The sequence below is a fragment of the Tinamus guttatus genome, unplaced genomic scaffold, assembly GCF_059628265.1.
Source record: "Tinamus guttatus ecotype Peru unplaced genomic scaffold, ASM5962826v1 Tinamus_guttatus_pri_ptg000025l, whole genome shotgun sequence".
NCBI classification, from domain to species: domain Eukaryota; kingdom Metazoa; phylum Chordata; class Aves; order Tinamiformes; family Tinamidae; genus Tinamus; species Tinamus guttatus.
This window is the reverse complement of record NW_028288559.1, coordinates 2713202-2727218: the sequence shown is the minus strand read 5'-3', so window position 1 is coordinate 2727218 and position 14017 is coordinate 2713202. Positions and strand designations below refer to the sequence as shown.

Here is a 14017-nt window from a genome sequence, read left to right as displayed (position 1 = left end):
GCCATGCCGGGAAGAATTAGGTTTCCAGCTTTTTGAGCAGCTGGGGAAAGGCATGCAGAAAGAGGATCAGATTATGACTTCCGCCAAGACGTATCCAACATGGAGGAATGTTTTCAGATATCTGGCACTGCACTCATACAATTCCTTCCACCCCAAAAAAGTTTGCTCAGTTGAAGGAAGGATCATGTTAATCATCTGTAATCAGTCTCCAAAAGAGTTTGGAGACTCTAAGGGTGTACTAGACTGGTAAAAAGAAGATTTTAGACTTATACGATGAATAGACTTCAGAACTAGGTGGGGAAAGTTTACATTAACAGTTCAGTGGGCACTCCTAAGAACATACTCCATTTGACTGAAAAAGCAATACTTGCTTTAGGCAGTGTGTGCAAGATTTTCTTTTAAAGCAGTTCCTGCGTATATGCAGAATACTTTCAAGATGGGTTATTTCTATGACTGTACAATAGTTGTATAACACATTCCTTTATAGAAAGTAAAAATAGTGTGGCATTTCCTCATGGAAAAGTCCCAGTTAAAATAATTTCATGCAATGTAAAAATGCTTACATAGCAGGGCTAGGAAGGCTCTGTACTGAGTTTGTGATTCTATAAACTATGAGTGGCTTTGTGCTGCAGCATAAATCCAGAGATGTAGTATTGACCTATACCAGGGCCAAACTTTCTTTAGCATTGTATATTTAAACAAGAGGCACTACCTTTAACATCCAAATTAACCAAATATTTGCCATCATCTTCCTCCTTCTCCTCCTCTCCCAAAGTAAATTGGTTTTCAGCTGTGAAGTCTTCTGCTTTGCTTCAAAAAAAAATTGCATTTCTGGCATCAGAAGACCCACAGTATTCATTTTTTAAACACTATACTTTGTTAGTAACAATTGTGCTAATTTTATGAAAAAAGTAAGTTTTAAATTTAAAGCACATTATTTGTACGGAGTTCACTGCAGGCTACGCATACCCATCACTGGCTGTGTAAGCCAGCGCAATGCTGAGGTTAGAGCAGAAACAGGTTTAAAAAAAAATAAGTGCTCCCTTTTCCCAACCACCGCCAAGCCAGTTAGCTACTAAAAGACCACTACCACCACAGTAAGGAAAGAGAGAAGTTGTCATGTTCTTACCTAACTGATTGCTTGGTGACATTGCTGGTACAGGTATCTGTAGACAGCAAGGATGATGTGGAATGAAAAACTAAGCGGGGAGCAGCAAGTGCACGAGCTGCTTCTGCAGAGAAGTAGCCAGACGTGCATTTCCCTCGAGGGGAGGCACACAAACTGCAGAAAACAAATTCCACAGGATGGTCTTCCCCTGTGCGCAGACCTCCTGGATGAGGCAATTTAATGTTTAAAGGCTGTTAGGCCTTGTGCTGGCTTTTCTTGAAATCTGTCAGCAAGCCCGCTCATTCAGCCCATCTTCAGCTGTAAGCCAGGTCACAGATAAAACACGAGGAGACGAACACTGAGAACAGACCACACAGAAGCAAATGAAGTTATACAAGGACAACCCTATACTATGGACATAGGTGCAGAAGTTGTGAACAACACTCCACTTCAACTAACAAACAGAAAAGGAAAAAGACCATGAACAGCACTCCAGAGGGCATTCCAAGCAGCCAAATTACGCTTTTGTTCCCACAGGGCAACTCTGCTGGAGCCTTCTCCTCAGGAAGACGAGGTCAACCTTGGTGCCTGCGCACCTGAGGGGGCAGCGGGCGCTTGCCCACCTCGGTGCACAAATCCTGCACTGTCCCTCCCAGCGCCCTGCACGGCGAGCGCGGGGCCGACACGGCAGTACTGATCCCACGGGAAACGGGGAACAAACGCGGCACTGTGCGAGAACTGCCAACCCTCCCACCAAGTCTTCCAAAAAGAAATAAGGCATCAGAACCAGAACGCTGAGAGTTTTTATTTGTACTTAGCACATACAGGAAAGATTAAAACAAATATTAAAGATAGCATTTGTAAACAAATATATTTTACAAAAAGTTACATACCATCAAATTTGCACTGAAAAAATTCAGGGTCATACCCATTTATAAATGTACATTTATCAAAATCAAGTTAAAAACTACTTCATCCTAAAATATCCTAAATAAAGGATTATTGATTTCAACAGCTTCAGAGACCATAGATGTTAAGGCCAAATTAAAACAAAAAGCATGAATAGATGGCACTATGATTCCCAGATTCAAAAAGATAGGCAAGTGATCAAAGTATCAGTCAAGCCTATTAAAAGACCTAGGTTTGTAAAATATACATTCAACTTCGAAAAAGTCTAGCTTAAAAAAATAGAGCTATTTCACTGGATCATTATCCTCTTGCAGTGTACTGATTGTGAGCACTTTTTTGAATCTTCTCGAAGAAAAGTCTTCAGAAGTTATAGTTTTATGAAATTGTATGGTTCAACTTTCATAATCACATTAAAAACAAGATGACAGCAGCACCCTTTTAGCAAGGATTCATTTTCAACATTCTTGCAATTTATAGCAGCAGCCATGGTTTTGGGGGATACTATTAACATAATTAGCAAGTCCAAATGTAATAGATATACTCTCTGTACATTTTCTTAGTGTTTTTTTCCTACACTTTTTTTTTTGAAGTTAAGCAAGCATCTTTAATTTTGCTGTAGAAAACAAAATTTAAAGATAAAAGAAACCCACCTTACGACTATCTCAGCACATGCCCTTTGCCAGTGGTGCCTAAACCACTTTGATTGAATTACGAATTTCCCTCGCCCACTCTCCTGTTAACCTATCACTGAAAAATGAAGTTGCTGAAACTTCATCTATTAATTTGACTCAAAAGAAACGGGAAGCTAAAAATAATTAGACATGCGTGGCCCATCCTCAGCAGCAAGCAGATGGTCACATCAGATTGAAAGAACATGGAAGAATGCAAATCCCCTAGTATTTCTGATCTTGAGGCACTGAGAATTCTGATCAGTTTCCACAGTTTTTTCAAGATTTCTTACAAAAATATGGAAAACACTTTTCCCAAGAATGTCCATGAACACTAAACAAGGATGGATGTACATATAAAGACACACACACATTATGCACAATACACTGTGAACATACTGCAGACAGACAAGGCCCATGGAATGTAATGATGGTCTAAGATGGCAGGTGAAATGGTGATGACTCTCAGAGTGTCGTCATGAGTTTATCTTGGTACACCATACTTTGGACTCCTCCTAAATTCTTCTGGTTCTGTTCCTGGATATACCGTAAATTGCTGTCCTCTCCACTTGTGAGGGGTTTCCAATATGGCCTGTCATCATGATAGGGTGGCCTGTACCATTTGCACAGTTATGGTTAGTGAGAGATGGAAGTACATTGTGAGTAATACACAGTAACATGAGTTCATCCAGCAACTGCTAAGCATGTGTAGGCAGCAACAGACAGCTATCAGTAAGGGAGGGAAAAGGTGATGGACCTATTTGACTGATGCAGCATCCCCTGAAGCACCTGGTAACTTTTTTTTTTTTTTGCTCTTCTCCAAAGGCTCTGAATCATAATGCAACCGTGTAAAACCTCTCTCTTTTTGCTCCTGAACCCCACAGGAATGAAGAAAATGGAGTGTGAGGCTACAGAAAAACCTAATATACAAGTAAAATAAAAATATATGCAAAAAAGTTGAATTTGTTAAAAAAATCCAAAAGATATTAAAGAAAAAAAATCCTAGGGAAAAAAAAAATGCCCTTCTGTAAGTACTGCCACTGGTGCAGTTAATTACACTGAAGCAGCCTTTAAATTACTGAGACACATTTTGTGAAGCTGAACCTCAACAGCCTATAGTTAGTGCAGGTATTCTGCTACAACTATGCCTTGAAACTTGCTAAAGTACTGAGGGGAAAAATAGTTTTTCCTCATTTGTTCATTACTTACTTGCACTTACAGACAATAATTTGATTCTACAGCATATCCTGAAGTCGCTTTGCAGGAAAAAATAAAAATAAAGAAAGAAATCACAACATTTAAGGTGCCCCTTTTACCACACTTAAGTTGCACTTTCTTTTGGTGCTATTTTTATATGCTGTAGGAAATAAAGCCAAGTTTATATGTCACCTCCTTTGGAGGAAACATAAGTGAACAGTTCAAAGGCTATAAAAAGACAGCTATTACTTGTAATGAACTTTCTCATAAGATTATACGTCTGTGTCAACTGCAAGCAAATAATTTCCCTGAAAATATTTTACTATGAAGACTGAGACACAATTCCACATTTTATTTCACAAATCATTTAACCAAAAAATACATATAACACGGTATTGCACACCATTCTTTCATGGCCCTTTCCCTTGACCCCTTCCAGATTTGAAACTCCAGCAGATTTACATGCATTGTAATTCTGTCTTAAGCTCATAGCTGCTGAATTAAACATTCTCAAACCAAACTATCTAAGATGTTAACCATGTGCAACTCTTCTACTTGGACTCCCATTACAATACCTTGACACTTTAACTATAGATTTAAGCATCTCTACCTGACTGGGACAGAAACTCTCAATAGTTCTTCCATGGACCTTGCAGGACTGAGCTTTTAAGGACTTTTTTAGACTTACTGGTTTGGTTATTAAAACAAAACAAAAAATCCTGTATTTGTTCATATTTCACTGACCTAAAGATCTTCAGAGTGTGGAGATGAGCAGAGAGCAAGGTAAGCAGCAGAGAGTAGCCTTAGGGGAAAGAGTGTTCTACCACATTATAATACATAATTGTGCTTATTTCAACACTGCTCTGCTCATAAGCAAGCTGTTTAAAGCATTACATACTAGTATCATAAGCAGCAAATTCTTTAAAACAATATCCAAAAAAACCTTGAATGAAAACCTTGAAAAAACCTCTCTTAGGCTCAGCCTCATTTCCAGAGCCCACCTACACTAAGAACAAACTCTACCACGTGGCCTGTTCTAAGAAAACAGAGATGACAAGGTAAGAAGAACGAGAATAAAGATCAGGGTATTGATTCTTTTCAGTCAAGACAGTTACTTGGTGGGGCAAGTGGGGGGCAAGAGCAACCTAGAAAAGTTACTCTTTCTGAGGAAAAATCAACCTTTTTATCCTCATATGTGCATGCACAGACACATATCCACTGGCAGGTATGAGGCTGCACCTCTGCACTCTACCACATTGTTTCTAACTTAGACGGATTTTTTTTTCCTCAAAATTTATATTCACTTAATTTCTCTCAATGCTTGCTAAAAAAAAAGTACACAGCAAGACAGCATGAACATACAGAATATTTTTGTAAGAAATTTTTGTAAGAGTTCTAAGAATTCATTGTTACAAATCACTTCACTAACATTATCTGCAAATTTCTTGATAAATTGTACTATGTCCATATTCCATGGACATGTTATTTATCCATTTTTCCACACTTATGCAGAAGGTGAGAAAGAGTGCTAAAAATCTGGAATTTATTCACTGATAATTTGGATTGACCCTTAAAAGATATTCTTATTTTAGAGATTAAGTATTCTTCAAATTATAATTCATTTTATTGCAGACACTGAATCTCTCTCCAACCAACATACTACCTACAGAAATAGACTAAAATTACATTTTAATTAAAAATAATTTGAATTAAAAATCAACCTGAAAAAAAAAATCAATGCAGCTAGAACTTTCCAAAGAAAAATCTAAACTGATGTTATTTAATGATGCCCCTACATCACACATTTCTAACTTGTTTGGTTTTCATATGCATAAAATCACCCAATACATCCAAAGTTTCACATCAATAGGTAAAGAAAGGTGAAACCATTTTTGCCTGGTGAAGACTGCTTACCTTACATTTACAGGTGTATGAGGATGCCAGTGTGCCTGCGCAGGATGAATATTAGGATGATACTGTGGCTACAAGTGAAAATATTAAACCTTGTTAATGAAATTATATGGAAACTCCCCATTAACTCTTTTTTTTCTCTCTCTCTCTCTCTCTCTCTCTCCTTCTGGGGCCAACATGCTGCCTGTGAGCCCTGGATGCAGAAGCACTGTCTCAGACTGCCTCCTGTTCAATGCAACATATTACAGGAGATTCCTTGGTGATGAACTTGCTGCTTAGAACACAGTCATATGTAAACATACATTCAAAACAAAACCACAAACCACCCACAAACAAACAAAATCAATCAAAAGAATAAACCCACCACCCCTCAAACCCTTTTCTGTCTGGGAGAAGGTCTGGCCTACCTAACACATGCCAAAACCTGCCAGCTTTAATCAAAGGTGGAGAGTGAGAAAGGTTATTTTTCTAATAACAGTCTTTAGAAGGTCACATGTCTACAGTGATGGCATTTCTCTCTCATATCCACAGGTATTGATAGGAAACACTGAAACATAATCCCTACTGGAGCTTTTATTAGCAAAAAAAAAAAAAAAAAAAAAAAAAAAGTAAGACTAAGTTCTCGTGCCTGCATACAGCTTGGATGAAAGCACAGCTTGCTTTCTCAATAGCACAGATTGCTAGTAGAACATAGGAAAACAAGGTAGGGTTTTCCCTGGAACGTACAAAGGAGGGTGTTAAGGAGGGAGGGGAAAAAAAAAAAAAATCACACAGACAAAACAGAATACAAAGCTTGTTTGTCAAGGATCCTCCAGTTTGAGATACTGCTCCAGATAAAAGTGTTGCTGTTGACACCAGAGTAGTGTCCTGGGGCCCACCAAATGCACAATCCCAAAGGGTTTAACCTGTGATTTCAGAGAGTAGAATGCAAAACAGGTGGCAGACGGAGGGCTCACAGCTTACAGAGTACCCCAGAGTGTGGGGGAAGCAGACTAAGGCCCCTTTGGTTTTCCCTAATTTGGTGCTTCTGAGCCACCACAAAAATCTCACCCTAGAATAAGGAAAGGGGAGCAGAATAACAGTCTTAATTATAGACAGCAGCAACATTTACCATTAAGGTAAGAAAACTATAAGTAAATATTCTTCCAAACAATTGTTATGCTTACCTGGTAGTTATGGACTTCCGGTGTATTTTTAGCACTAAGAGAAGAAAAGAAATAGCTTTTATGACATCAACACTGACAAGCACCAAAGGCATGCATAAAAATGCCATTTAGATTACTACTAAGAAAAATTAAAATCCTGAATCTATAAGTATCCAAAGCAAAACCTGTTCCTAGCAAAATCATGCCAAGTCTGTTTAAAATTGGACAGTTGCATGAGCGAGGAAACGTGTCTGAAGAGCTAAAGAAGCATTAGGCTTCTTCAGATTATCCTATCATACTCAATTGCACAGCCAAAATGCTACCAGGACATTCTTACAAAAACATCCATAACACCATTTCTTATAGCTCACATTTCTATTCTCCAAGGAAGTATTACACTGAAGTTCAAATCCAATTTCATATATTTAAGAATAGCAATGGTTTATTCTAGATTCACACCATAGCAGTTAGAGTGTAAGAAAGATGGGGGCAAAACTCTGTTCTTCATTTTACACTTATGAATCTAGATAAATTAGCATTAATGGCAACATGAGCAGAAAGAAGCTATGATTTATTTTAGACTGATCTCAAAAAAAAAAAAAAAAAAAAAAAAGAATTAGAAAACAGGCAGTCCCCCAAGGAGAATCTGGTGCCGCATAACAACAGATCCCGAAGCAATTCATCCCACACCAGAGAATTGGTGTTGACAAATCCTGATGCGGAAGCAGGGTCTTCAGAAATGTTTTTGCTTGACAACAGCATTTGAAAGGCAGAGAGAACAGTTACTTACCACAGTTGTGCTGCTTTCACAGGATTGTTGGCTTAAAAACAAAAACAAAAAAACCCACCTTAATACATGAAACAGAAGAGTCATTTTACAGCGATTGTGATTTTGATGCTACACCACAGCTCGAGTGTATCCTCATTGAGGGGCATCTGAGGAAATACGTGAGCACTGCAAGGTCAGTGCTGTGCTTTCTAACATTCTCATGGAAGAGCACAAAGCACAAGGCAGCTGGGAACCCCTCTCTGCTTCAGCAGGAGCCAAGGTCCACGTGGGCCACCATTGCAGCTGGCAGATGAGCATCATTCCCAGGACAGCAGGATGGAAAGGCTTTAGGCAGAGGGAATTGTCCCCACTAGAGCACTTTCCTTAACTTGGCGCAGCTGCCATGCCAACAGCACTGCACCCCACAGAAATTAGCCCTCAAAACCGTTTTGCATCTTTCAGAAATCAGCCTGTTCTTGAAAGTGGCGAGTGGCCTGTGTCTTACTGCAGTGAACCATGACAGCAAAAAAAAGCCTTCCAACTGGGAATGGGGAAAAGCCCTGAGCAATCTTCAGTAGCAAGATCTTAATGTGTGCTTTGGAGCAGTTTGAAACAGCAATGAAGGCAGCAGTTGAGTATCTGACATTTATCATTTCTTCTTCCTGACAGAAAGTACATTTTCAGGAAAAACACTGAAAGCTGCTCAGCGATCCAGCTCAGAATCCACTGTTGTGCTGAATGCAGGAAGTGGCTACAGACTTAGCATGACACTGTAGAAGCACAGGCAAAGATAACAAGATCTGCAGCAGAACTTTGAAGCTGTGGGCTGCAACTAGGAGAAGGTCGTAATAGTCTGAGTGCATGGGGGAGAGTAATTTAAAGGGAGTTTTTGCATGAATTTGAATAACATGCTGTTGAACTTTCCAGAGGGAGCTGCATCTTTAATGTACAATCAAGCATAAAAAGTCTTTACATGGCTTTTATAATTACCAATAAGAGAATATCCTATGCAGCGTGCCAACACTGGAACTAAGTGAACAACGCTTGTCACGAGAGGAGGAGCTTTACCAGCTGGGTACAACACAAGGTCTGCCTGGCTGTTATGCTGGAGGTCAAGTGAGCACAGACCGCACGCTCCCTTACCCCTCCACCTCACAGCTTTATGTCTTTGCACAGAAGCACAGGGACACAAAGTATACACAGAAGCTTGACACATCCTGACATTTAAAAAGTGTAATTTAGTCTTTTTTCTACGTATGAAATCTCCCACACCTACATACAGTTGACTCTTGCGTCCCACATAACATTATCTCTCAGATTGTTTGCTCTTCCACAACAAACTGACACATTGTATAAAGGGGAGGGGAGCTTACAAGCACCAGAAAGCACACAGGCTTCCCTCTGCCTTGCATGCTACAGGAGCAGAAGATAAAAGTGCCCCCACAGCACTACCAACAAAGAACTTCCCATGGACCTGAGGCTTAGGATTTTGGGACACATAGGAAGGCAAGGACACCCTAAGGGAATGCCAGCTCACCCTGCTTCACATATAAGCCACACCTGCTGCCTCGAACAACAGAGAATTTAGAGGGGTGTCTTGGAAAGCGCATTCCTAGGTTTTTCTACAAGGAATAAAAGTCTCAGCTTAAATTATAAAGTGATAAACAATACGGGGAAATCAATCCCTTGCCAATATACAGATTCTGCATATTTAACACCCAGAGAGAGCTGGTTAAGTTCAGAGCTGGGATATTATGCCATCAAAGTCAGGAAAGTAGCAACAACTCAATAATGAAACCACCCAGTAACCCATGGGACAGAATAAGTATGGTCACAGTTTAAAAGCAGCAGGAATGAACAGACTTGGGTGGAAAAAATGTCAGCTTTGATATTTCAGGTACCTTTTTCCTATACTGTGGTACAGATTTTACGGTTGTAACATGATATTTATAGTCAAGTCAACATTTATGTTAACTTGACATCTACATGACCAGTACAGTGATCATATGTACAAACACTTACTTTTAAAAGTTGAATGCCTTCGAGAAGGGTATCTCTTGCTGGGCCTTCTTTCAAACGTGCTAGTTCGCCGTAATCTTGTCCCATGCGTTGCTTGGTACTCCGTCCGCCCACTTAAAATACAAAAATGAAACACGTTAATCACTGCCTTTGGCTGGTTGCCGTATCTGCTGGCTTGTATATACACAAATATCCTGTTTTGTGTTTCACCAAGTACCTGAATCTGAAGCGTGATCCTAGCCTTATGAAGTCGGACCGACTAGATTTACTGTTTGCCGGGGCTCGCAGCCTGAAGAAGGCATGGTGCTCCACCGCGCACTTCCACAAATGCTTGCAAGTTTTGGCACTGTCTAACCGGAAAACAAATGTGTGCTCTTGCTCTCTGCCCTAAATGCAGAAACAAAAACTTTGCAGGTTGGCATGTATGGCATTAGTCACTGCCCGCAGTAAGGAAAACAGCCTCGTCCAACAGCATGCTGTCCCCTCTGCATCCTCCTCAGTCCAATCACACTGCACACTTTGTTGGATCAGGTCCAAGCAAGGGAAGAAAGTTACCTGTTCGTCATCTTCTACAACAACAAGTGTTAGTTTGCTCTTCTTAAAGTCCATTTTTGTGATTTTAGGCCTAAACACAGGAGGAAGCAAATGGAAAATTAACGGAACTCCAGCATTTTATAATCCAGGACCACCCTCCCTCCCCCCAAAATATATGAGAGATTTACAATCCTGGAATACTTCAGGGATTAAAATAAAAATACAATTTCCAGGCACTGTGTCTGCTTTTCACTAAATATTTCCACATTTGAGACTGGCACTTCTAAACAGGCCAATTCACCTTCAAAACTATTTGAACCTTAGATATACAATCTATGTTACAAGACATAGTCAAGAATTCATTATTTAAAGAGGAGATTTAAAGAGGATCAGCATTTTCACAAAAGGTATTATAAAACGAGTAGATTACCAAAAGAATAAGCCTATTTTGTTTGCTCCTTCAAAGATCAATATGCCTGTTGGTGTCAGTCCAAGCGCATATTCACAACCATCTCTTCCCTACAAACAAGCACAGAAAAAATTAGTGTTGTAGAACTTACTACAGCAGTATCTCAAAATTCTTGTATTTTAGACTATACAATAAAGTTTTTTTTTTCTCCTTTTTAAAATAGTATAGAGCAGAACATACATAGGTATAACTGGCAGGGTTTTGGTAACAGGGGTGCACTGCGTGGGAAGAGGCCCTTGGCTGGTCACAGCTCTAGGACAGATGGAAATAGCTCCCCACGCCAAGACATATTTAAGAAACAAAAGCAGCTGAGGGGCAGGAGACAAAAGGAAAAATACGAGGAGACACGGGAAGAGATGTGGGGGGAAGCACGTGGAAGGCAACATTGCTGGGGACACGACTGGAGAAGCCCTGTTAGAAGGAGGCACTCTGTAATAACAGGGGCAGTCGCAATAGACTGGGCCTGTTGGTGACCTATAAGCAGAGCAGGGACACCCTGAAGGGACTGTGGCCCATGTGTGACCCATGCTGGAACAGAGGAGATGTAAAAAGCCAGGGGCAGCAGAGGAAAAGAGCGGAGAGCAACAGCAAGAAACCATTATGTGTTGACCCCAACACACTAAGCCACTCATCACTGAAGAGACTGGAAAAGACCAAGTGTGAAGTGCCGTGAAAAGAGGGAGAGTTCAGCCTAGGAAGAGGAAGGAGAGATGCTGGACTGAAGCTGAGCCAGGCAAGGAAGAGAAAAGATATTCCCCTAAATGTTTAATTGTCTCTTTCCCCCTCAATACCCAAATCAGTAATTAAAAGCTTAGTTGACAATAAATTAAGTGCAATTCCCCAAGGCAAATCTGCTTTCTGAGACGTGTTCACAAACCAAAATATCACACAGATCTCACCTTAACTACATGCATATCTACACCATACATTTCTAGCCATTTAGCTTTGTTCAAGTAGCACAATTCAGCTTGCGCTGGGCTCTTCCCCCTGCAACATAACATTTATTTTAGTATACAGCATAAAACTTTGGGGTGTTCTAAAATTCCTTTCCATATTGCTTCTTTGGACCCTCAATCTTAAGAAGAAAGAAACTACTGAATGAAGTTTGAGGTTTAATTTAGGTTTTACCCTCTTTCCTCACAGTAAAAATAAGTCAAAGGGGCAAAAACTGGCAGTTTCAGATCTGTTTCAATGCAGATGGGTGTAGAAGTAAATTGGGACCACTGAACAAAACAAACAAGAAATAAGGTGTGCGTGTTATGAAGTCACCTAACCACAGAAAAGGAACCCCCTTGTCCCTATCTGATCCCTACCCAACATTCCCCAGATTAAGGCTTGCCATTTCTTAGAGGGGAATTTTCAAGTACTGCCTGGAAAACTCCTTAATGCACAAACATGAAAAGCTCATGTTTGCTGAAAAGGGGTTCTCGGGGACATAGCTGAGTCTGGAGAGCAAGAAAAGATCCTGTTGCTAAACATCACTCCCATGCTGTACTGTACCTGCACTCTTTCCACTTCTGAAAAATGTCGAATTCCATTGCTTCCGTCTGGTTTGGCGCAAACCTGAATTCAGAAACCAGCTCTGGTGTGTGCTCAGGATGTTCACACTCTCCCAGCTCAGCTGTAATTAAAGAGTTAAAAATCATAAAAAACACGGGATTACCACAAACATTTAACTCCATAACTTCCACAAGGCAATTATAATAACTTTCTGAAATGTGTTCCAGAAGAGTAGGTTTTTGCTAATGTGCAAATTAAAAAAAAAAGTCAGAAAAAAACGGTTTTAACACAGAAACCAGATTAAATCCTTTGCAGGAATTAGTACAGAATTCTAACAACTAAAACTTGAGCTGTTTTCTGCATTTTATATCTTTTAAAGAAAATAAAGTTCCTACTGAAAACAAAATTAAATGTGTCATTTGTTCAGAAAAGGTTACTTTGAAGCTTCCTCTCATTGCACTGAGGTTGCAGTTTTCATTCCAAGAGGGGTTCCCATCCTGCTGTTTGCTTTGTTATATTACTGCACATGTCAAAACACAAAGATTTTTACCAAGTATGTCAAGGAACCAGGGATAGGATGCCTTTTCCATTTTTATTTTTTTAAAAACAGAGCATTCTAATACATGGCTGAAATAGTAAATCACTGGAAAGCGCCATTAATTTACATCTGTCCTTCAGCATGTTTCTTAAAAACTTAGTTCTGGTACTAGTTTTCCTAGGAGCACAACACTTGCAAATTCTGCTGTGCTGGGGGGAGGATACAGGCATTTAGCATCTCCCTGATGCAGGTGTCTAACTCCCTCGTTCCTGCTACGCCACTTGCTTCTTCGCCCCTCTCAGCTGTGCAAAGAGGCTGCAAAGTCACAGTTTGGAGAGCGGGGGACAGGCCGTTCAGCAGCACCACACCTGCCTGACACGTGCCTCAGTTCCAGCCGGTGCTTTGTAAGCTAGGGTTTCTTTACCACTGGGAATCAAACAGCAGGGAGAAGTTAAACCTTCCCTAAGAAAACTGTTTTGTTGCTTCAGGTCAACTCTACATTTGCAAAAAAATTAGAATGGAGATTCCTTTCAAGGAGATCAGCAATTCAAACTCAGTGCTCAAAAAGACCTAGAAGGATATATTGAAATCCAGGAAGTTTCATTCATAATATAATCTGTTGACCAATAAACCTACCAGGTGTTTCTGAGCACTTGACCTCGAAACGTTTACCATTCCACAGGATATTAAACGAAGTGAGTTCATTGATCTTCATTTGAAACTCCTGCCTCACACACATCTTTTTCTTCAACATTATTCTTCTACTGCAAGTTACAGTATTCTTATCTAAATTTGTGTTTTTAAACAGATGCATCTCAGCTGTGCTACTGTTTCATGCATGGTGGAAGGCACAGATGTTGCTGAGAATTATGGCAGACCACAAGTCAGCAGCATATGAGAGGGAAGCCACAGCAAACACATTAGTCAGAATAACCTAAGCAGGAAAAACAAACAAACAAACAAACTTAAGTCTGATGTGTTGACAATCATCTAGGAAAAACACAGGAGTGTCCTCTACTCAGAAACGAGATGAGACAGAGAACGAATTCTGGCTATGCTACAACGAAGATAGGTAAAAAATGCGAACTACTGCTCCAAAAAATCATGAGCATGGAGGACAAAAGAACACAAAGGAGACAAGGCAAGATGTATTATCTACAAGAAAACATCAGTCTTGCACCTGCGCTGTATATTCACTTTCAGGTAATTAACTATTGCATCATTTTTAGCCGTAAAGCTCTAAGAAATGG

General features: G+C 40.0%; 1 protein-coding gene across 2 annotated transcripts in view; it reads right to left on the bottom strand.

Moving 5' to 3' along the window:
* The window catches only part of EPB41L4B (erythrocyte membrane protein band 4.1 like 4B), a 157839-nt gene that overhangs the window by 77459 nt on the left and 66363 nt on the right, over window positions 1-14017 (bottom strand). Inside the window, exons 7-16 of one of the 2 annotated variants that reach the window (XM_088526024.1) lie at window positions 12230-12350; window positions 11629-11716; window positions 10691-10779; window positions 10282-10351; window positions 9944-10113; window positions 9730-9839; window positions 7729-7759; window positions 6960-6993; window positions 5797-5864; window positions 3233-3298 (exon numbers count right to left, since the gene is read on the bottom strand). In XM_088526024.1, coding sequence (XP_088382150.1) covers window positions 3233-3298; window positions 5797-5864; window positions 6960-6993; window positions 7729-7759; window positions 9730-9839; window positions 9944-10113; window positions 10282-10351; window positions 10691-10779; window positions 11629-11716; window positions 12230-12350 — 847 coding nt within the window. The remainder of the gene's footprint in view (window positions 1-3232; window positions 3299-5796; window positions 5865-6959; window positions 6994-7728; window positions 7760-9729; window positions 9840-9943; window positions 10114-10281; window positions 10352-10690; window positions 10780-11628; window positions 11717-12229; window positions 12351-14017) is intronic. The other variant, XM_088526016.1, reaches the window with a different exon arrangement.